Source organism: Lissotriton vulgaris, chromosome 1_1 (assembly GCF_964263255.1).
Source record: "Lissotriton vulgaris chromosome 1_1, aLisVul1.2, whole genome shotgun sequence".
Taxonomy (NCBI): domain Eukaryota; kingdom Metazoa; phylum Chordata; class Amphibia; order Caudata; family Salamandridae; genus Lissotriton; species Lissotriton vulgaris.
Window position 1 is genome coordinate 1,518,957,272 of NC_141685.1, and position 22,714 is coordinate 1,518,979,985.

At 46.0% G+C, this 22,714-nt stretch overlaps 1 protein-coding gene across 1 annotated transcript in view; it reads left to right on the forward strand.

The window, feature by feature from the left end:
- The window catches only part of TTLL8 (tubulin tyrosine ligase like 8), a 759,264-nt gene that overhangs the window by 198,651 nt on the left and 537,899 nt on the right, over positions 1 to 22,714 (forward strand). Inside the window, exon 11 of the mRNA XM_086930808.1 lies at positions 18,720 to 18,834. Within this exon, the coding sequence (XP_086786934.1) occupies positions 18,720 to 18,834 (115 nt within the window). The remainder of the gene's footprint in view (positions 1 to 18,719; positions 18,835 to 22,714) is intronic.

Below are 22,714 nucleotides of genomic sequence, written 5' to 3' on the forward strand. Positions count from 1 at the left end.
ACGAATGCCGTCACCAGGATTGGTAGCCGCTGGGGACAACACAATGCGTGAGCCGTTATTGGACTGAGCAAAGTATCGACGTCCATTGGTACTGCTGATGGAAGTGAAAGACAGATGTCCAACATGCATTCATCGCCGCAAAGCATACACCGTAGCACAGGTAAAATGCAATTTTGCCATATCGGTCTGAATGAAAGGAACCAGGTCATGTTTAGATCTCTCAGCCTGGCCAATCCGAGGACGTTAGTTATCCTGTCCCGGTAGCGCATTGCTAGGATTGTCTCTTCCATTCCCATGGGAGCTATGTCTGAGCCGAGGCTTGCCATAACGTAGCAGGAGGATCAAAAATAGAATCCCTGCGATGAGTTCCAAAAATAGTGGTATTCCGCCAAAAATGGAGTGCACAAAATTAGGAAAGATTCCCAAAATTGCCTGGAAGGGTGTTAGCAGTCCCGTAAAGACTGTCTTAAATATGCCTGGGATGCTTGTTGCACTAGACATGTTAAGGAGTTGGCTGAACATTTCTACGAAATGCACGGGGCAATTTGTTGATAAAAGGTCATGGACTTCAGTAGCCGTCCTTGCGACTAGAAGATCATACGTCTCTTTGGATGACGTTATAGGCACTGTTGTCTGTAAAAGCACAGATTTCATTTTGCTTAATGTATCAATTCGTATAGAATAGAGATTCAGACGAGGCCAGAGGCGAGTCACTATGTCTGGAGGCCCGCTCGGGAACAATGCTTGCATACTACATTTGACCATGGACGTAACTTGTACTAGATAGCTTTTCCCTGGCGCGAGGCCACAACACCTGTGATCCGTTCTAAGAATGTAACTCCCGTTTGCGAGTTGCATAAAGAAGGGCTCTATCTGAGTTGCAGGTGTGACTAGCTGGTGGCATGAAAGGTTGTTTGAATTTCCATCACATGCTCCGTGTAAATTAATACCCTGACACAAAAGTATACCGCTTAGTGAATGTTTACAGTTCTCACCACTAAGAAATACATTTTTGTCACTGTCACTATAGCAAGAATGAGTGTATGGTAATTTCCATATAGATTTTACAAATCCTTTACCCAATTGTTCATACTGGCCAGCAGGTATATACTCAAGGCACTTTTTAAATCGGAAAGTTGTTATCGGAATTGTGATAATTCCGTGTATTATCCATTCAATGACAGGACTCTCTGACATTGTCAATGGTAATCGCTCGAGTTTCTCGATGCTCAGGATTGTATAGTCTGCCCCTTTCTGTGCCAAACTGATCTGTTTATCAGTAAGGTTAAAACTGGAAAATAATGACGTTGTGTTGATTAAACGCCAAGGCACATAGCCTGAACGAAGATTTTGCAGCGTCCAGCCTAATTCTATAATAGAGCGTAATTGAGACTGGCCATGTTGTAACATTAGCAAATCTCTGTCTATCACATCAAAGGCAGAGGATACAATATTGTCCAACGAATATACTCTGGAAGACAGAGTCATTAACCCATTGTCTACTACAGAAAGTGATTTCTCCAAATTAATACGATCAATTTCTCGTATTTTTTCAGCAGTTTCAATTTGTTTTACTTTCCAAGCCTCGTTGTAAGCAGCATAGATGCTGGTCGCTATGAAACGCTTTTGACGCTGTTTGCGTGGTCCAAGAATAAAATCGCGCAAATCAGCACCATCTTTTAATAAAGACAAGTGTTGCTTAATTTCAGCCAGTGTGGACGAAGTTAGCCATTCTAGGCAGAGTTTCCCTACACTGTATGTTGTTATAATCCCCGGATGTTGTCTCTGGGAGTATCTAGGGTCTAATCTGGTCAGTTTTAAACCCTGTGTTTTGTTCAGGAATCTATCTTGACAGCTATTTGTGTCTGTAGGCCAGATTAACCACTTTTTCCAATCAGGATGTGTTCTGTTGAAATGTAAAATTTGTGACACGTCTAATTCAATATCTGTGGTTGCATTCTCAGGTATTGGCTTTGGTATAGACGGTGTTTTAAGGTCTTTGATCTTAGCTAGGCCAAGACAAGATGTTTGGTGTACTGTGTCATTTAAAAATAACATTTGTTCTGGTATCATGCAGGTTCTAAATAGTGCTTCAATGCCTTGCACCTGCCAATCTTTTGTACCCCAAATTGTTTTCGTTTCAATATTATTTTTCCAATAATCAAAACCAAATGTCATCATTTTGTCATAAAATGCTTCTGAATATATCAATTTAGAATTTGTCAGCATTGTTTTCATACCTGTTTTATCTAACAGTTTATAATAAAACGTTTCTGCATCACTGGTGTTAAACCCTAAAAAATATTTGAATTTCTCAAAAAATGCTTTAGAACTGCTTTTAGGTGGTGTAGAACAATGTTCCCATTGATTATACATAAAAACATTTCTAGGCTGTGCAGATTTATGCAAGTAATGATCCCCATAGTGGGTGTAACAGAATAACTGCTCATAACTAGATGAACCTTGTAAATAATCATGATCTGTGAATCTAGCTGACATTACTAAATCAGACATCATGTCATTAATACTGTTAAAGTCCCAATCATCGGAGAATGTACTAGGTGTCACAAAGTCACTTAAGGAAACCTTTAGTTGATGAGGATACTTCAGGATTTCGACCGGACCATAGATCTCATAGTCTGTTTTCTCCCATACTACCCCACCAGGTATTGGAATTGCTGTGACATTTACTGTTGACAGTTCTCTTTTCTTCACGTGTGATGATCTGTGTGGTTTCAGGACTAGGTTGATGTTCTGACTTGCTGTGTCCATTGTAATATATTTTCCTTCAATGAAGATGAGCCAAAGCAGGAGGAAAAATACACCTAGACCAAACCAGAACTCTAGCCAAGGGGAAACAAGGTAGATTTCCTTCAGTTGATGAAAGAGTTCCGTTGCTTTTTCTTTAAAAGACTTTTTTGTTTCTGGCATCACTTCGGGGTCGTTTTGATCTTCAGAGAAGTTGTCGAAGTTGATGAAATAACCAGAGGCAGTTCTGTCAATTGATGGGATTGTTCTTTCAATCTGTCTCTCGGTAGCACTTTCTGATGCCACATCATTGTAGACTGGTGTTGTTTCTTGACGAACTGTTTCAATCTGTGTTTCAAGAGGCACGAGTTCCATGGCATTATTGCATAGTCCTTCATTGTGCACTGCAGGCTGATCGAATGTGATTAGTCTTTCAGTTTGAACCTCTTGGATTGTTGCAAGTTTGGGTATTCTGTTGTTTCTTGGGAGTCCACTGGGCCTACTGTTGATTATAGGCCACATGCTTGTGGTTTTACCAGATCGATAGACACGACTCTGTTCTCCTTTTTACCAGCAAGGGGCGGTAGCACAACTGATCTTGTTCCGGTGACTGCTAAGACAGGTACTGCTTTTCTGTAAGAAGGCCCAAATTCCTTCTTCACCGCGATCTTTTCTCTGACTAGATCCCCAATCTTTGGAATCCAGACAGGCCTTGCTGGGGCTGTTGCGGGTGGTGCCTCGTCAGTGGTATTTGGCTGTTGCTTTAACTTTATGTTGCTTAAGGATTTTCTTGTTTCATTCAGTTCCTGTAAAACAGCCAAACGGTCTTTTACATCAAACTGCGTTGTTTCTTCTTGTACCACTGACATCTGACTATCGAGGTCCTGAACGCGCATTCTAATTCCGAACAATAGTTCGTATGGGCTGAAACCTTTTAGAGAATTTCTTGGCATGTTGTTAAGACTAGTCTGGACACTTATTAAATGTTTGACCCACCCAGCGCCTGAACCTAATACCTTCGCTGTTATAGATTGCTTTATGCCCCGGTTTTTTCTTTCTATCACACTATTCCCTTCCGAGGTATGAAGGACAAGAATACCGCAACCCAATTCCCATGCTAGCCATGGCCTCCTTATAAGCTCGAGAGCTGAAAGCAGGACCCTGGTCAGAATGGAACGTGGTAATTGCGTATGTGCCGATATGGACTCGCAAATCTTTTATAACCGTTCTAGCGTCAGCCGAGCGCTGGAGGCCTCATTTTTTTAAGTGCTTTTCGTCTTAACTATTAATAGGACGCAGGATGGGGTGTAGGCAGCGTTACGCTCTTTCTGACTGGTAGCCGGTAGCAAGGTTCGCTACTGCGATCCCTATTACAGTTTTCACAGTTGTTTGCATATATTTGGTGTTCTACACTCATTCCCGGCCACCAGAATACTGATTGTAATTCAGTCAGTGATTCCTTGATCTCTCTGTGCCTTAGACCCAAACCCATGTGTGCGTCTGCTATTAAAAATATTCTCCTGTTCATGTTTGGAATTACTCTATCCCCCACTCCAGGGATTCGAGCAAAAGGAACGGAGTTTGCATCGATTATGTATGCATAATTGAGTGGATAGTTTACGGGTAGTGCTGCACAGTCGCCTTTTACGGTCGTTTTTACTGCCAGCATGGTTTCCCCGTCTATATACTTATCTGTATGCTTTTTTGTGGCTACGGAAGCCGGGTTAGTTGCTTCCGCGGTTGCTGTATTAGCCAATGAATTCCCTGCAACGTGAACGCCATCACGTTGAAGACTCTGTGCGTGAATCACGTGAGTCTTTTGTAGTTCTTTGTGTAAAAGAGCTACCTCGTTCCAGAGCAATTTATGCTTTATTGTGGCACCAGTGTCATCTTTGTAGTCATTTTCGATCCAACTCTGCAGTTTATTGTTGTAAGAATTGACGCAAAAATGAGAATCGCACACGATAAGTGTGGGGAATTCGCGTTCTGCATTTTCGAGCGCCATCTTTAAAGATCTGATTTCAGTTCTTTGAACCGACAGTTTCTTACAGATTCAGTTTTTGTTACTTTCGGTCTGAATTTACCGCACAGCCAACGACCTTTAATGATCGCACATGCTGCATTGTAGGATTTACTCTCTACATTAAAATGCTGTACAAAGCTATCTGTATAGATTATACAGGCGTATTGTGGGAGAGGCAGAATTTCGATTGGCAGAGGATATTCTTCTTCATATTCTAAATCATTCAGTTCTTTGTATTGCGGGGCTAAATAGTATTTCACGTCTTCCGATCCTAGAGAATCTATACACTGTATCCATTTCGGATCCAGTGACACTGTAGGCAGGTTTACTGGGCTGAATAGCGCCTCGAAGGCGGATTCCGCTGTAAGGATATTAATCCGTTTGCCGTGTGCTAGTTCTCGTTCATTTGCTAATGCGATTTGCACTGCATTCACAGTTCTTTCTGTGCGACTGAATGTTTTTTCTGCTTGTGTGTACAAGTGAGATTTAATTGAAATAGGTACCTTTTCTCCCTCATTAGAGGTTAGGTACGTGAATCCGCATCTTCCTGGGATGACTCGGATTACAAGATCGATCGTGTTGTCACGTGTATCTAATTTTGTTTTTGCTAACATGTCTGTTTGCAGTGATCTCAAAATTTCTGTGTGTTTTTGAGTCCAATTGATTTGTTTAAAATCAGGTTTAATTAGTTCGTAGAGAGGTTTAACCCTCTCTGCGTAATTTAGGATGTAAGTTCTTCCGAAATTCAGAAAACCTAGTATTGATTGTAAATTCTTCAGCGTTTTTGGAGCTTGGAGTACAGCGCACTTCTCTAAGAAGTTGTCCGCTAGGCTTTTCCCTTCACTTGATAATTCGTACCCTAAGAATAGTACTGTCAGATGGGCAATTCGGGACTTTTTAAAGTTGAATTTATAACCCTCTGCTGCGAACCCAAGTATAATGGTGTTCACCCTTTTCAAGTGAGTATCCAAGTCGTCGTCTGTGAGATAAATATCATCTACGTAAGATAATGCTTCATCATCATAGATTTGTAGTAACTCTGTTACCCTAGCTGAGAATAGTCCTGGGCTGTTCTTGAACCCCTGTGGGAGTCGACAGAATTTTTTCTGTGACCCAAATGCGGAGAAAGCGGTCAAATATCTGCTTTCTGGTGCAATGTTTTGACAAAAGAAACCATTAGAAATGTCTAATGTTGTTTTATATTTTTTCCTAACTATATTATTCATTAGGGCTGCACTATGCGAGTTTTGTACTGCAAAGGTTTTGCAACATGTATTAAGGTGTCTGTAGTCCAAAACTAGACGATATGAATTGTCTGGCTTGGAGACAGGAAACAAAGGATTGTTCATTTGAGAGGTGCATGTTTCAATCACCCCCTGGTACTCAAGTTGATCTAAGATCTCCCTGACTTGTTTTTTAGCTTCTTGCTTTATGGGATACTGCCGTTGGGCAGTTGGTTCACTTTTTAGCTGGATTTTGTGAGGCGGTGAATCCTCATCCCATCCTACATGATTTTTATATAATGCAGGTGCCTGGGCTACTGCCCATTTCCTTGCATATGTATATTTTTTGTGAATCGGAATGTGATTCGAGAAGGCAGGCATAATCACTTCTTCGCCACGAGGGCACTCCCTGACAAACTCTGGGGCCAATCTTTTTCAGCTAACAGAATATCATAGCCTTTTGAGAGCTTATCCCAAAACAGACCCTTAATTTTCCTAGTCTTATCACCCTCTATACGCAATGTTATTTCGTATATTTTATGGGGCTCGCTAAGTCTGGCGTCGGCAGTTTCAACCTGAATGTATTCATTCGTGTCCACTGTCTCCAGATGACTCATCAAGATCTTGCGCGCTATACTGATTTCTGCTGCACTGTCCAACATTGTCAATGCCCACTCCCCGTTTTTCAACTGTGTCCTCAGTATTCTCGGCATGGTTGATTACTCTAATACTGGCTACCTTCTTTTTAGGAAATTGAGATTTCTTATTCTGAGCAGGTTCCTTGTCTTTGGACTTGGTGTGCTCTCCTGGGTCTGACCGTCCTCTTCTTTCCGAATTCTGTGGAAGAGATCGAGAGGGACGTGTATCAATACTTTGATATCTATCAGGTTTTTTCAGATTATCCCTATTTCTAAGGTTATATCTTTTCTCAGAGGGCTCCCGTTGGGGAGACTGGCGTTCTCGAGTCGGAGTTCTTTCCCTCCGTCGAGGAGACCTTCTTCTGGACTGGAAAACTTTTTCCTTGGGAGCGGATTGTTTATTTCCATCCCAGCTCTTTTTAGGAGTGTTTGAATTATTTTTAATAAATAATTTTTCAGGATTTTCGAGCAGTTGGGGCTTAACTGGCTTCCCACCCAAGCTGTCTCTACCTAATTCTTCATAGCATTTTTCTATGATTTTGGCAAGTTCAACAGGATCTTTTATATCTGTTTCTCTCACCATCTGGCGAATCGCCACAGATGCTGCTTCTCCTTTTATGTTAGCTAGTAATATAGCCGAGACCTGCTTGAAGTCTTTCAGTAATTTCATACCTAGATTTAAAGCGGGCTCTGGACCGAATTCATTTTGAATCTGTTTTAGCACTTCTGGTATTACCGCCATAGACGGAACACCGTGTGTTTTTGTGTAAATGGAAGCAAAGACTGTACCCCAAGTGTCGCAGTCCTCCACGTGTGGTGCGATTCCCATAGGAAGGCAGATGGTCAAGATTCTGTGTTTCTCAATAGGGGTAGTATCAGGAAATACCGCCTCTATTTGAGTGATTTTCTGGGCTAACCAGAAAGGAATTTGTTCCCGTTTTACGGGTGTTTTACCAAGACATGACTGTATGTTCTGTGGTGTAATTTTATTTGTGTTCCCCTGATGAGGGGTCAGCTGGTGTGAATTAACAGCTGGCTGGACTGTTGCAGTCCGCATTACATATTGGACTAATTGCCTATGTATTTTTATTAATGTGTTTAGCTGTGCTAACAGCTCTTCCTTAGACATTTTTTTAATGTCAGGATGTGGTGTGTAGCTGGCTAGAACCGGCCACGTGGCTCCTGGTCTACCTAGTGGACCGAGCCGGGTAATGTGATCATTATGTTTTAGGGCGTCATTAAACCAGAGCAGATGCTCTTGAAATTTAAGTGGAATTTCAATCTCCTTGAAAGGAGCGTACTCTTCCGGAGGTTTCTCTATTTTGTAATAGTGAAACTCTTGTGTTGCAGCGTTTGCCGCTGGAAAGTTTATCCATGAATAGAAGACCTCTGTCTGCCGATACTCGTGAGCCTCTATCACGAAAATTACTGTACCACCTTGAGGTGTCAGTCCGTTTTCTATAAGTTTTAAAGTTATAGATCTTCTTAACTGTGCCGGGATGATTATAGCACCCGGGTCTGTGTATTCGGGACCTTGCTGAGTCGCATCTGCTCCGGCCCCAGTGGTGCCGTTGTTTTCTACTGACATTGTATAAATGCAGTTTTTGCAGAGTAGGTCTCCAAGGAGACAAAGATTAGGTGCACAATATTTTGGAACACTGTATCCTTCAACGTTGAATAAACCAGAGCTTTACATAGGAATCTCTTCCTACTAAGGTCGGGCGGATTTTAACCTTTCACCCACTCCAGACGTCTATTGGAGTATTTACGGGAGAAAGGGGTGTGAAATATGCACGACTGAGTTACTCTATAAGTCTTGCGTTAGTTTATCGCCTTACCAAAACGTTGGGCGCCATGTAGTGTAGTTTCTAGTTTCCCACTAGGCCCTGCGCATTGGAATAACATAAACAGTAGTATCGACGTGGAACTGCTTATATTCCAGGCCTCCACTGACTATGCTAAACTTAATTGGGTTGTGTTACCAACTAGCTCAGAGGTCACTGGAAACTTTCTTCTCTGCATAGGAAGTGATCAGCTTCCTTGGCACAGACAAGAAGGGATTCAGTTTTCCAACAACCGTGCAACATGACAACTTTGCTCCTCAGATCAAGAGTCAATCTCTAGGGTCGTGTGAAACAATAGACATAGATTTCACTCAGTCAGTCTAGTGCAGTTTACTTTCACAGTATGTAGAGAATAGAGAGACGGGCGTTTATCAATAAAGGGTTAACATTTATTGAACAGTCTTTCTTCTCGTACAAGAGAAATGTATTGCCACAATTGCAATAACTGTTATTATAAAAAGTACGTACAGTAAGATAAGGATTGCGAAATAGAACTGTAAAAGCATTGATATGGTTTCTTAGCCATACAATGGTTTTAAAAGTAATAAAACATATATACAGTCATATATACATTAGGCTAACATACTCAACTGGTGCTTCTAACTAAGCCTACCCCAGTGTGCCTGACCTAAGCCTAACACGTGGAAGGGGAGTAAGTAGGTAGCTTAAGTTAAGTTGGTTTTGCCAAGGTTTGTTTCAAGAATTCTCGTCTAAGGGTTTAGTCAACACCATACCTCTGAATAGAATGATGGAGGATTGGTATCTCCTTCAGGGGTCTCTCTCGATATCCCAATCACCCGCGAGGGTAAACCGGAAGCGCCGTGGCTGGATTTCTCTGCACGAGAAAGGCAGCGGCTCTCCTCAGCGCGTCGAGGAAGGAGGGGGACAGCGTCCGCGGGCAGCTGGAATCTGCTGGATGTCTTCGCAGAGGGACGGCTGCTCGGCTCCTCAAGCGTACTGCACCATAGGTCGCGCTTTAGCGGCGATAATGGTAATCAGCAGCTTCACCACCACAGGATAGCAGGCTGCAGCGACAGAGTGCTAGATTTACCAACACAGGGTCATGCAGGCAGCTGGCATCAGCAACAGGCAACGAACTCGCAGCTCGTATTTCTCTCATTGCTTAAGGCAACGTTGGTAATATTTATACCTGACAGGTGCCGGGTTTGACGCAAGTTTGCTGGACATAAGACGTCAATTAAAGATGTCACTAGGAAGTGACAGTTATCAGTTGCTCATTAGAGTTCCATTACTAATCAAAACATAGCAAGCGGGGATTTCCAGGTTTGCTAAGTTTTTATCTTGTTGAAGAACTCGGAGTGTTATCTAGGAATATCAGATAGTGACTGCTGCTCTGTCATTGCACTAATTGGTCGCAAAGGAAGTAGCAGAGAGTCATGCTGGAATGTGGCTCTGTTTGTGTGAGGCCAGAGATGACTTTTCAGAAAATCGCACTTGAACGGTTATGCCAATATAGGGAATAAATGGATTTATAGCCGAATAGGGGCATAAGGTCACAGTATCGATCAGGAACCTAGATAAGCACGCAACACCATAGGATCACACCTGAAGCAATGGACCCTTCGTTTTTCGGCTATGTAGACCTTGACATCCGCTCTCACTCCTCTCAGTATTGGTGCTTTCTAGAGGTCCCAGGCGGCCAGGCGCCAAGAGGCCTCTCCCCACCCCGATTGTGGCCCAACCTTACTAACAGGGGTGAGTGGTCAGATAATCCTCTCACCTGGTATTCCCCTGTCGTGTCTACCGTCAAGTGCTGTCTGGACATAAATATATAGTCTAACCTGGAGAATGTCCTGTGGGCGGCTGAGTAAAAGGAATAAGCAGTGTGTCGTGGTCGCAACCACCTCCAGACATCCGTGAGACCTATAGTCGTCATTATTTGGGCCTGGGGGGTCCAATTCCCTCTTGCGGTCGGTGCCCCGACCTATCCCTCTCCAATTCCATGACATTGTTAAAGTCTCCTCCAACTATCTGAATGATGTTGGCTGTGTCAAGGAGTATGTTGGTCAGTGTCCTAAGAGTTTTTGCCTGTAGCTTGGGCGGTGCGTAGACCGATAAGAGTGTATATGCGTCTGCGCCATGTCCCCTGGACCCCGACACAAGTCCCCAGTGGGTCGACCCAGGTGCGTGTGACACCGAACGGGGTGGTGTTCTTTATGAGGATCGCCACCCCTCTCGAATCCGTGGGGTAGCCCGCATGTGCCAGCACTTTATGGCGGCCCCTGGCTATGAAGGGGCAATTTTGTCCCTTGAGGTGGGTTTCCTGTAGGAAGGTGATATCCGGGTCTAGCCTTTTCAGAAACGAGTTGACCAACCCCCTCTTGATTATGTTTCCGAGTCCGTTTACATTCCAGGTTAGGACAGTAACCTTTCTACTGTCTGTGGATGAGCCAGTTACCGTATTTGTCATTCTTGGATAACACTAGGAGTATGCGGATGTGTCCCATAGTGGAGGTGTAGCATGGAGCACCAAGACGCGTGACTTCATTCAATCAACTGTTCCCCCCTCCCCCCAACCAAGATCCCCCCAACAAAGCTGTGTAAACATCCCCCTCACCACCCTCTTACTCCCCACCTTCCCCCCGTCCATCCCATCCGTGCAACCATTGACCAATAGGACTTTCAGGTGGTAAAGGTCTGTCGCCCTCCCAGTGAATCCCAAATCCAAACTACCTCCAGGGCTCTAACGAGAGCCTCTGTAGGCTTGATCATGTGGTAATATCCCTGTATCCTGTGGCCCGAAATACCCGTGCCGAACAGGGCGATGGGATCACCAGCAAAAACCACTAACAGTGATGTGAGTCAACACGGCAAAAAAAAAGAAATTGTCAACTTGCGTGTCCCCAGCAGCGGTGCACTGCTGCCTCGGATATCAGTTCCAAACGTCCTCAGGAGTTAGAGTCTTGTGTGTCGATGTCAAGTTCGTCAGTTCCGCCAGTTGCCCCCTGTTCCATCTCACGGATTGCCTCAGCCAGGGGGTGCAGTGAATGATCAGTCAATTCTTCCGCATCCGACATACGTTCACCTTCCATATTTTCCGTCTCTGCTCCAGTGTGGTGGGCCAGACAGCCGAACCTGGACCCCTGGCCCGGTAGGTCATTTGTAGGCGCCGCCCGGCTTCTTCCTCCCGGGCCCGTCGCATGATGTTCTGGATGAGGTGATGGATGTGAGCCTCGTCTCATTCTCAGGATTTGGGACCTTTGTGTCTTAGGTGAATTCCTCCGGAAGTTGGCCGCCGCCATTTCTGTTCGGATTCTGCGACCTTCCTCTTCGGCTTCCCGGAGTATGGGCTGCTCCTCCAGCCACTGCCCGGCCTCCTCTGGGTTGTTGAAGAAGTGGGACTTGCCTTTGAACAGCACTTTCAGTTACGCTGGGAAGAGCAACATATACGCTATGTGCAGATCTTGGAGTTTTGCTTTGACCGAGTCGTAGGATCGCCTCTGCTTCTGGACGTCCTGGCTGTAGTCTGGGAAGATCATGATAGTTGTGTTTTCCAGCCTAAGTTCTCCTTTTTTTCTTGCTTCCCGGAGAATAAGGTCCCTGTCCGCATAATTGAGGTAACGTGCAATGATCGGCCGCGGCCGTGCTCCCTCCGGCGGTTTCATCAGCAGGGCCCTATGTGCTCTTTCTATAACAAAGCAGTTCGAGAACTGGGCCTGCGGGAATGTTGATTTTAGCCAGTTATGCAGAAAGGCCGCTACATCAGTCTTTTCAATGCCCTCACTAAAGCCCACGAAGCGAAGGTTGCTGCGCCTCGCCCTGTTTTCGGCATCGTCCACCCTCCACAACAGTTGAGAGATGCCTGTAGCTATGCCATATCCTTTCGGAGGGTGGTAATAGAGTCCTCAGCTTCACCAATTCTGTTCTCCGCCGTCGTCACCCTCTCAGTTAGGTTCCTGAAGTCTTGGCGCAGTAAGAGGACTTCAGAGCCCACTTCGCCTATTTTAGTCTCTAGTGCTGTTCTGGAGTCTTGTATATCAGTCCTGGAGGCCTGAATCGCCTCCAGCAGCATGGCCGTGTCCGTGCATGTTCCCGGCAGCCCCTGGGTCATCTCCTTTTGCGCCCTTGTAGTGGCGTAGCTCTCAATAGTTTCTTGTCTGGCCGGTCTCGCCGCTGGGTCCCTCTTCCCCATTTCGATACCTTGTCGGTACCAAAGTCGCCTGGTGTTGCCCGGCAAGCCGGGGAGTGGGAGGGAAATCGTCTCACCCACCTCTGTCTCGATAGCACTGTGGGTGAAATGTAGTCCGGGCGGCGTGGATCAAGCGCAACCCGTGTTAACCACCACTGTCCTCCTTAGTACCAATAGTATGTCTGCCCCACCAGTTCGGGTCTTCCGTGGGCAGTAGGCCCTCTCCTCCACAGTTTATGATGGTGATTGGCCCCCAGAGAGATCAGTTCAAAGGGCTAGAGGAGCGTGGTTCCCAGGCAGTATAAGCAGGCCCTCAGACCCAGAGGGGCACTTAATGCAGAGTCATGCGTTTCCCGCCGTTCGGGTCCCTTCAGATAATTGCGCAGAGTTTTCTTGTCACGGTGGGCAGCGTCGCCGGCCCAACCCCTTAGTGTCCACGGTCTGGATCCCTTCGGGTGACGGGGGCCCTCTCTTCTGCAGTGCAACCCCCCCAATCACCCTTGCAGGTCAGCTGTACTTCTCCGATGGGGGCCCCGGCCTGGTCTTCACTCGTGGGGGTAAGGGGTGAGGGGAGGGCAGGTTCTCACTCACCGGTTGCCGTGCCGCATCTGAGTCCCTCGTACCGGCCGATCCCCGTCTCAGGCGGCAGCACGCCTCTCCGGGGCCGGGTGCAGCAGCGCGGGCATGCCAGACACTGGAATCGGGAGAGAGGGGGGAGGTTCCACCCCAGGATCTCCCGGACAACACCTGTTCTCGGGTCCCTCTGGGTCAGAGGGCTCCGGCTCTTGTCCCGCAGCGGCTCCCCCGCAGTCCACACGCCTCGGCCGTGGGCCCCTCACCCAGCGGCAGGCCCTGTCTGGTGTATTTCTCGGCCGCTGCAGTCACCGGCCGCCGCCGTCCCTCAGGAAGCCGCTCACCGGGGATAGAGGGGGTGCAGGGGGTCAGGTCTCTTTGCAGCTGGTCGGACACTCCCTCCGGTCCCGAGGGTGAGGGCGCACCGCAGGCAGCAGTCCCGGAGGCCGGGGTGGAGTCAGATACGGGCCAATGAAGCTCGCCCTGCCGCCATCTTAGGGAAGCGAACCCGCTCCGGCGTGTGACCTCCCTGTGCCGATTACCGACTGTAATCGCTCGGAAAGTCCAGAATTTCGGCAGCAGGAGTGTCAGTGCTAGCCCATACTTCGGTTTTTTTGTTGGTTTGGACGATTTGGCAAGTTTATGTAGTCGGATTCACGCAGTGCACCGGGAGCCGAGCCGAAGCACGTCCTGCTCCTCCATGCTGTTGGCCACGCCCCCACTCCTGCCCACTTCAGGCACTTCTACCCATCTAGACATTGGCCACGAAATCTATTTACTTTCTAACACATATCTACTTCTGACATCAGAGGAACGCAGATCACTGCTCCGATGTTGTACAGATTTACCTTACTCTATCGCCCTTCAAATGTTGGTGCTCTTATCGATTTTGGGGGGAAGAACGTCAAGGAATGTTTAAATGTAGCAATCTTGATTTGACAAGTGACACTAAAACTGATTCGAAACATCCCTGTGAAGATCGATTACTCTTTTACTTTTCCGTTGAACCCAAAATCTTAATGAAAAGCTGTGTTTAAGAATGCTGATGAGTACACGCTCTTATGGAGTAGTTCCTTTCTTTCTTGTAAGAGGGTCTCTGTATCAATCATCCCTTAAAGCCTAGAATGTAGGGTAGAAAGAGGAGCGGCGCCAGGCATTTATACCAAGAATCTAAAAACATGTGTCGAGTGTAATTGGTTAAATGTTAGTTGTTTCCCTTCCTTTCAGGTGTGCCTGCAAACCTCGCACAAAATGCCCCCAAATAATATATTAAGACATATAAAGCTAAATTAGTAGTAGGTAGAACAAATAATTCAGTGATGTAGGAGGTTAATGACAATCACATAGATTCTATAAAGGTGTCATGCTCGAGCCGTAATCTAAAATTATTTCGTTGGCACATTTCAATTAAGAGAGAAATAAGGATGACATAGAATCTATATCGCACGTATACTGTTTTTCATAGGTGTTGACGATACGATATGCTGTACAGCATCTGGTCTTGAATTGAGTGTTTTCACCCACTAGAAGATCTCTGCATTACGACGGTCTGGTTTATATTTATATAAATTAACTTGCAAAGAGCGGTCAACTTTCCAGGCGATGGGTGCCATCCGGGAGATTAAGGGAGATAATATTGCCACTAGTCACCTCAGAGGCGCAACTAGAGCCAAATTTCGCTGGGGGTGAGGTGCAAATTCCTCCAGCAGAGCAGAGTAGAGATGAAGGGGTGAAAAAACAACAAAGCCTTGTTAACCCCTTTGATGCTGGTGACAAAGCCAGCTCGTCATGGGCGTTACCTGCGCTGCGCGCATGACGAGCTGGCTTAGTCACGTAACGCGCGATTTTCGAATTTTCAGCACGCAATTTGTAATTTGTCTTTAAAACTAAAAGACCTATGAAGTACTCGGGTGCGGCTGGGATAAGCTCAAAAACTGTCTATGTGTCAGCCCGGGAAGCCTTTAGTCGGCCGGCCTGACACACGACGGGGATGGGGTTGTAGAGAGCCACCGGGCCTCACACATACTTTGTAGCAACTAAAACACGCATCCCCACACCCCCGGGGCGGGCTCGCTCCGGGGTATATAATAAACAAGCGGAAGACCGCTCGGGGTCTTTCCGGCTCACCTTTACTGAGTGTGTCTGCTGTCCTTTTGTGTGCCTAGTATCCACGTGCGAGGCCCAGCCCTCGCCCACCACATTGGCGACGAGGCCGGTTCCGACCCCGTGTGTGCCCTGCCACCCGCCTCGTGTGTCGGTCTGCTCGTCAGCGCTCTGCCTGCGCCTGCCGGAGTGCTACGCGGAGCCCACCCGCTTTGGCCGACGACCTGCCCGCGCGACGGCTCGAGACCCGCCCACGCGCCTCCTTCGCAGGAGCGCCTTCAGCAGGCGGGACTCGCCGCGCGCGCGACTGGAGGCTGAGTGACCTGCCAGCGGCCCCGCCCGCGCTGCGCACCCACGACCTGGGGGAGGGGTGAAGAAGAGCGACGCTGCACGTCGGCTCTACCCTCGATCCTGCGAGCCCAGCAGTTCCTCGCTCGGCGTGGGCCTATCCCCTGCAGCCCCGCCTGCCTCGCCCATCTGTACAATCAAGCATTGGCAACACACTCGACATCAAGTGCCTGGGGCAAATCCAACAAGCATTGGCCACTGCAAATAATTATAGAACTGCACTCGCTAGTGTCCCAGGGCAGCTCAGTGGCCGCATTTTGGAAGGGAGTAGCCTCATACCAACCCTGGTCTTCCTATCTGGAGCCACACACGCCCACAGACCGCCACTCAGAGGAGTTGGGTCGACTCAACAGTGGGAGGGAACAGTACCTGGCCTAATACTTCCCAGGGAGCTGCAGCACCTCTCACCTAGGGGAACAAGATGACGGACGCAGCGCAAGGAGCTGCAGCAACAGGACCACCTCCACCCGGCCCTGCAGGACATGCACAGAACCTGGCCACAAGACCCCAGATGATCAGCCACGCACACACAGGAGTCGCACCTCTTCCACCATTCAGCGAAGCAACTGACCCCGCGACGGCAGCGCCGCTGTGGAAAGCGTGGCTTGGTCGACTCAACCTATACTTTAAAGGAACCCGCGAAATGGACGGGACAGTCAAGAGGTCCCTCCTCATCCTATATGAAGGCCCCGAAATATATGACCTTTTTGAGACTCTCCCCGACACTGGAGGAGAAGAAGACTATGACGCGGCGGCCGACGCCCTCAACGCTCATTTTGACCCCTAACTGAACAATGATTTCGAGAAGTTTAAATTCAAGAGGGCATGGCAAACGGAAGCGGAATCGATGGACATATATTACGCCAGACTACGCCGATTGGCCAGTAGCTGCCCATTCGATAATCCAAGAGAAGAGATAAGAGACCAAATAATCGTGGGGTGTCATTCAAAGTTGTTAAGAAAACTCATTCTCAGACAGCCTGGGATCACCTTAGATGAGATACTCGTCCTTGCCCGGTCCCACGAACTGTCAGACGCGCGGGCCGATGAAATGGAGATGGCGTTGCGCTCACCAATGGCACTGCCGGCAGCATCTAAAATGGCGCCGATCAAGGTAGAAAGGGTGGACTCGTTGCAAAGAAGACCACAAGCCTACCGCCCGCGACAATGGCAATCCCGAAGCACCCAGTGCGCCTACTGCGGCGAGGACCACCCGACGACAGCAACATGCAGTGCAAACGGAAAAACCTGTTTAAAGTGTGGCAGGCTGAACCACTTTGCAGCAGTATGTCAAGGAGGGAGATACAGGCCAAACGCCCCAAGACCACGTGGAGGGTATGGACCCAAATCATTAACACAACGAGTCAGACGACTGTCGCTGGAGCCCGAACACCCGCCACCGGATAGTCAAGCCCAAGAAAGAAGACCGCGCTATGAAGACGACGATGATGACGAAGTGTACGTGATATCATACGTCAGCAGGGTGTCCACAAAGAGAAGGCCGCCACCCATGTGCACTGTCTCCGTTGAAGGTACAGAAATGCGAGCACTCATAGATACAGGAGCGTCAGTAAACGTTATGGATTCCGAACAATATGAGCAAATGTCACCCAAGCCCGCACTAACACCATCGAGCGCACACATCTACACTTATGGGGGCACTGACCCACTGCCACTGCGAGGGGTCATCAGCACCACCATCGTAAACGGCTAATACTCGACAGAAGCTCGATTCCACATTACAGAAGGAAAAAGGGCACACTCCTAAGCTGTCACCACACAGCCGAAGACCAGGGCTAGTGTTCTTCGCAAACCAAGTCCATCAATCACATGCGGACAGCATGCTACAAGAATTCCCAGCACTATTCAGAGGCCTTGGGAAACTCAAAGGAAAGAAAGTGCGGCTACACTTCAACACCTCCGTGCGCCCGGTCGCCCTCAGGCACCGGAGAGTGCCGTTCAACCTCCGACCACAAGTGGAGGCCAAACTCAAAAGACTGGAAGATCTTGGAGTCATTGAGAAGGTGTCAGGACCGACTCCCTGGGTGTCGCCGCTGGTCGTGTCGCTCAAACCCAAACAGCCTGGCGCCATTGACATGAGGCTCCCCAACGCCGCCGTGAAGAGAGAGCGCCATATCACCCCGACGATGGACGATATCGTCACTGACCTAAACGGAGCGAAGTGGTTCTCCAAGCTGCTAAAGTCCTTTGAGCCCGATGGGCGTTGCGCGCCGGAGTCACATGATGCTGAGCTCTCGCCCAGGATCACACAATATGATGTACAATGCAGTCAGATGCCAGCACTGTCGCTCACCTGACACCTGTCAGGACTCACCTTTTGCACACCCAGGTGTGCAATCACCTTTTGCTCCCATTGGTGCTGCAGCTGCCGTGACACTGGAGCCTAGAGGACCGAGGGGCTCAGTGAACCGTGATCACTGCTGTATTTCACAGTTCAAGCAGCGGCAAGGATGTCCAGTTCCTGCCTTACACTAGGGACCATGTTTCTCTAGCTATGCCACTGTGCACACCAGCACCTAGAAGAGAGCCACTTGGACTGGTTTTCTCGTTACGCTTTATCTTTGGCAGTAGTACATCTAAACTAACAAAATGAGAGCTGTAGATTTTGTCGTGTGCCAATTAATCTTTTTTTTTTCTCTATTTGATACTAATTCAATATGTTTTTATTTCTTGCTTTTCCAGGCACTTTATGTTCTCAGTTTAGCCTCTCTGTCACATTAGTGTTGCTGTCAGAACACCTTAATTGATGTGGCCTATTTACTGTATTGTAGTGCTAACCATGATTTAATTTTATCTTCCACGGGGCAGTCAAAGGCCTCCTTCTCCCCAAAAAGCCAGTCAGCAAAAATGCTAGTTTTATTTCAATGAATGTTCGGTACATTTGTACCAGCCCAGTTTGAAGAATCTGAAATGTGTCTTGCCAGGTATCTGTCAACAACCTTATGTTTAGTACAAAAATAAATGCAATTCTACAGCTCTGAAAATAATGATATTTGCTTACAGGAAATATTATTTTATTAATGACGAAACCATTTTTTCTAATTAAAGATTGGATTATGCTTGAATTTGAGAAATCTGCCATGGTATGTAGAAGCAAATCCAGACACCTTCTTCCCAAGGTGTTACAACCTTTGTTCAGACGATGAGAAAGCTGTTTTTATTGGTGAGTTGATACATTATAAATACTGTCTAAATAGTTTCATGCAGGTCTGTATTTTTTATATATATTTTACTGAGTTCGAATATTTACAAATTGGTAGATGTTCTGAAACAGATGTTATAGTGACATTTGTTAAACTTAAATTGGAGTATGAGATACTGAACAGAGAACTTTAAAATCTTACGTTTAAGGCATTATTTGGTCGAATACATAGCCCATAATAGAGAAAAGGCACTCTTAAGACTTTCAAGACCTGACAAAACTAATATAAAACCCTTTGTAAATGAAAGCCTTTCTGACTTTCCATTAGAGGATCCTAAGACAGAAGAGCAGCTCAGTAAATCAGGCCCATAGATATTCTGCTTAGAATACGTTATGTAGAATAAGAAACAGAACAGGCATTGGCATAGCCAATAAGCCCTGCCTTTTTAATTCTGAGCTATTGGCCCAGCCAATGTATGTTGATAGTGGCATCCTAACGGATGCATAAAGACACCTGAACACGTAATGTCTGCCATCTTGAAAGGGGTTTTGTTTAAAAGAAAACTCATCCCAAGATGGCGTGCAATGTGCACAGATGCATCTGGTGCTTGCACAAGTGCGTTGTGACGCATGCTTGCACATGCATTATGACGCACGGTGGCCATCCATGTTAGAATGGTAAATTAAATTATGGAAAAGTAGAAAAAGTGGAAAAAAGTGTGCACATGAGTTGAAACATTAAGGAAGTGGTCCACTAGCGTTTTGCGGCATACAAGCCTCAAAATAATCCATTTAGAAAAAACGTAAACACAGCTAGCGTGATAGGGACTGGGAGGATACAACTAATGCAAAAAAAAAAAAAACACTTCAAGACTGTGACAAACACAAGAATAGAAAGAAAAGCTTCAAATCAAGAGAAACAGGCAAGGGGCTTACTCAAAGCCCACTGTAAGTATATGTAAGGTCATGCTGTGAGTGACTTACTTTGCTGTCAGAGCCTCTACAGCCCTGCTTCCTATTTCTCTTCACCATTTCTGCTTTTGTTTCCAATCATGTTCAGAGTAAGGGTGAGGCATCATCGCGGGATCGGGATAAAATTGAATTGGTCACATACGCATTGTCATGTAGGTGGCTGTGGTTGTGCAGCCATGACACTCATTGTTCCAGGTGCGTCAAATCGTCCTGTACCATAAATTACCTGTGCAACTCAGCAACACTGGGAAATTATGCATTAATCATCGAGCCATATAAAAAAACACTAACAGTGGTAAAATCATGTCAGCGAAGAAATAGCTCAAATCTTTGTGACTTTTGACTTTAAACCCTTTGATGCTGTGATTTAAATAACCAGTGTTGCATACTTTAAAAAAGTGGACAGAAATACTACGTCTAGAGGGTCTATACCTTCAAAGAAACTTGGTCGAATTCAAAATATCAAACTTTCCTATCATGAAAGGTAAAGAATTTTGGCGTTTATGAAACATATGCAGATTTTATGCCTAGTCTCACAATAGAGAAATATCACTTTTGCATTAGAGAATATAATTTTGACTTCTGCTGTTTCTGTACGTTGTAAATTGCAGATGTTACTATTATCCAGTTTAGTGGTACTTAGTTGTACTTAGTTGTTTTTTTTAGTAGCTCATTTTTAAGGGGCAGACTCGTCCTCGAGAGCTGTGTACTTGAAGTATTTAACCCTTTTGTGCTGATAGAGCGCGCAGGTCACACAGCTAGGAATTTTTACCAATACTCACCTGGGCCCATAATACCAAATCGTCACTCTAACATTTATTTTAGGCAACTAACCAGTATAGTTCGTAATGGTATTTCTGATTCCTATATCAGTAACTTTCCAATCTTTGCACTAAGGCCCAGAAGTATCTAACACACTGGATCAGGGAGTTGAGTTAAGGGAAAGGCACTTAAAACATTATAAAATGTTTTAATTTATAAAATCACCACAGACTCAGGGTAGGTTCAAACTTTTATCTAATCATCATCATCATCATCATATGTCATGAGCCACAAGTTAATTGCGATGAGACTATCAATAATCAAAATCCGAAACAGTGTATAACTATGAATAAGACAGAGTAGGTTAATCATTTAGAAACGTAAATATAAAGGGAACGTGGAAACAAGGAACATGCTAAATTTGGAACACAGACTTTTGCAACTTGATTAAAGGCGGGTAAAGAAAGAGAACATACTAAACCAAAAGACTTTCACAATTCACTAGCAGTTTGAAAGGAAACGCAACTTATGCAATTTGATTATCCAGATTTGAGCTTAATCACTATAGGGAAGGTAAGATTTGGAACATACTATTGAATTCAGTTCATCTCCTGAAAGGGCGGGTTGAGAAAAGGAACATATACTATTATAGAAACATCCAGCATTTGGCTAAAGGTGGGTAAAAGTGGAACACACTGATCATCAATGAAACACATGAAAATCTAATTTACCAAGGAATGGGGAAAGAAAAGGAACATATGTAATCAAGCAGACTTTGCAAATTCGGAAAGGTAAGAAAAAGGAATGCAAGTTAATTTACCATCACCCACACAGACTTATATTTACCTAGGATAGAGTGAAGACCAACCCTGGCCACGGGTCGGTTGGAAAGGACAGGAGGAACCCCAAAGACTTCAGTGCCAGTAGGCAAGCAGGTGCAGCTCATGGACAATCAGGACAGGATAACCCCAAAATTTGGATCAGGTCCGGTTCACCAAAGGTTAAGACCAGCACCCGCAGCTTCGGTTGCAACGCCTGCGCTACTCCCTCTCTGCAAGGAATCTTCCAAGACCCGATTGGGTTATAACTTTTATCAGTAAAGTGCTTCGCCAGCACTTTCACTTCCCAAAAATCCCGATTGGGTCCTCGAACCTCCCAACAGAGTGCTCCGCAGCTCTCTGCTTTCAGTCACCTATTGAGTGCGTTGGGTCAGTGGCAGGTCAGCTATTCGGACAAGTAGGACAATTTCTCTAGCTAAACCTACGTTAATTATACGGTTTTTCAGGTCAGTGTACCACCCCCCAATGTTGCAAGTGTAAGGATCCCCAATTTCGAATGGACAAAGAAGGAGGACAGGTCATCACACCACCTAAATTTTAGACTTTCTCAGACTCCTTATTCAAATTCCGTTAACGCCCATTGAATTCCAGGTTTTCATGACATATGCTCTTTGGTTAACAATGGTGAATATAACATCGAATACAATTGTAACAAATTTCAGTACAGTTCAGCTCCTTCTCGCTGGGTCGCAGGTCGGGTTCCCAGGCGCATCTTGGCTGTGGCTGCCATCTGGCTGGGTTCCAATGCTGCAGAGTTAACTTTTCCTCCTCAGGGCGACATGCTCGGAAAGGACTTCCAAAATGGAGTAATAAGCACCGAAAAGTAAAGGAAACAGTTTTAGAACACAGAATAAAATGAATACACTGTATACCATGAATCTCTACACTATACCCATTATTTCAATATAAACTATAGGATTTAGCAGAACGAACAGCTTAGCGACAGCAGCAATGCAAGCTTCTTGCATGTGAGAACACAGAACAGCCATTTTAGCACTAGTGCTCAGAAGCAACAGATTCCCTCAAAGCTGTGAGTACGTCAGTAGAAATTCCCGCGTAGCAGCAGCCATTTTAGATGCAAGCGTATTAGGATTAGTAAACACATAAGCAAGCTTCGCTCGGACACCCAAACAGTGTAAGAATATGGGGCAAATTAGTAAGACAAACATGTTGGTTATTACGGTTAGAGTTATTTGAGGTTCATGAGTACGAGCAAGTCGCTTAACATGCAAATCCTTGCTCCATCAGTGCTACAACCATAATTACAGGCAGGGTAGGAAAACATGCATGCTTCTTCTGCGCACTAAATAGCAGTTTTGTCTAAGATT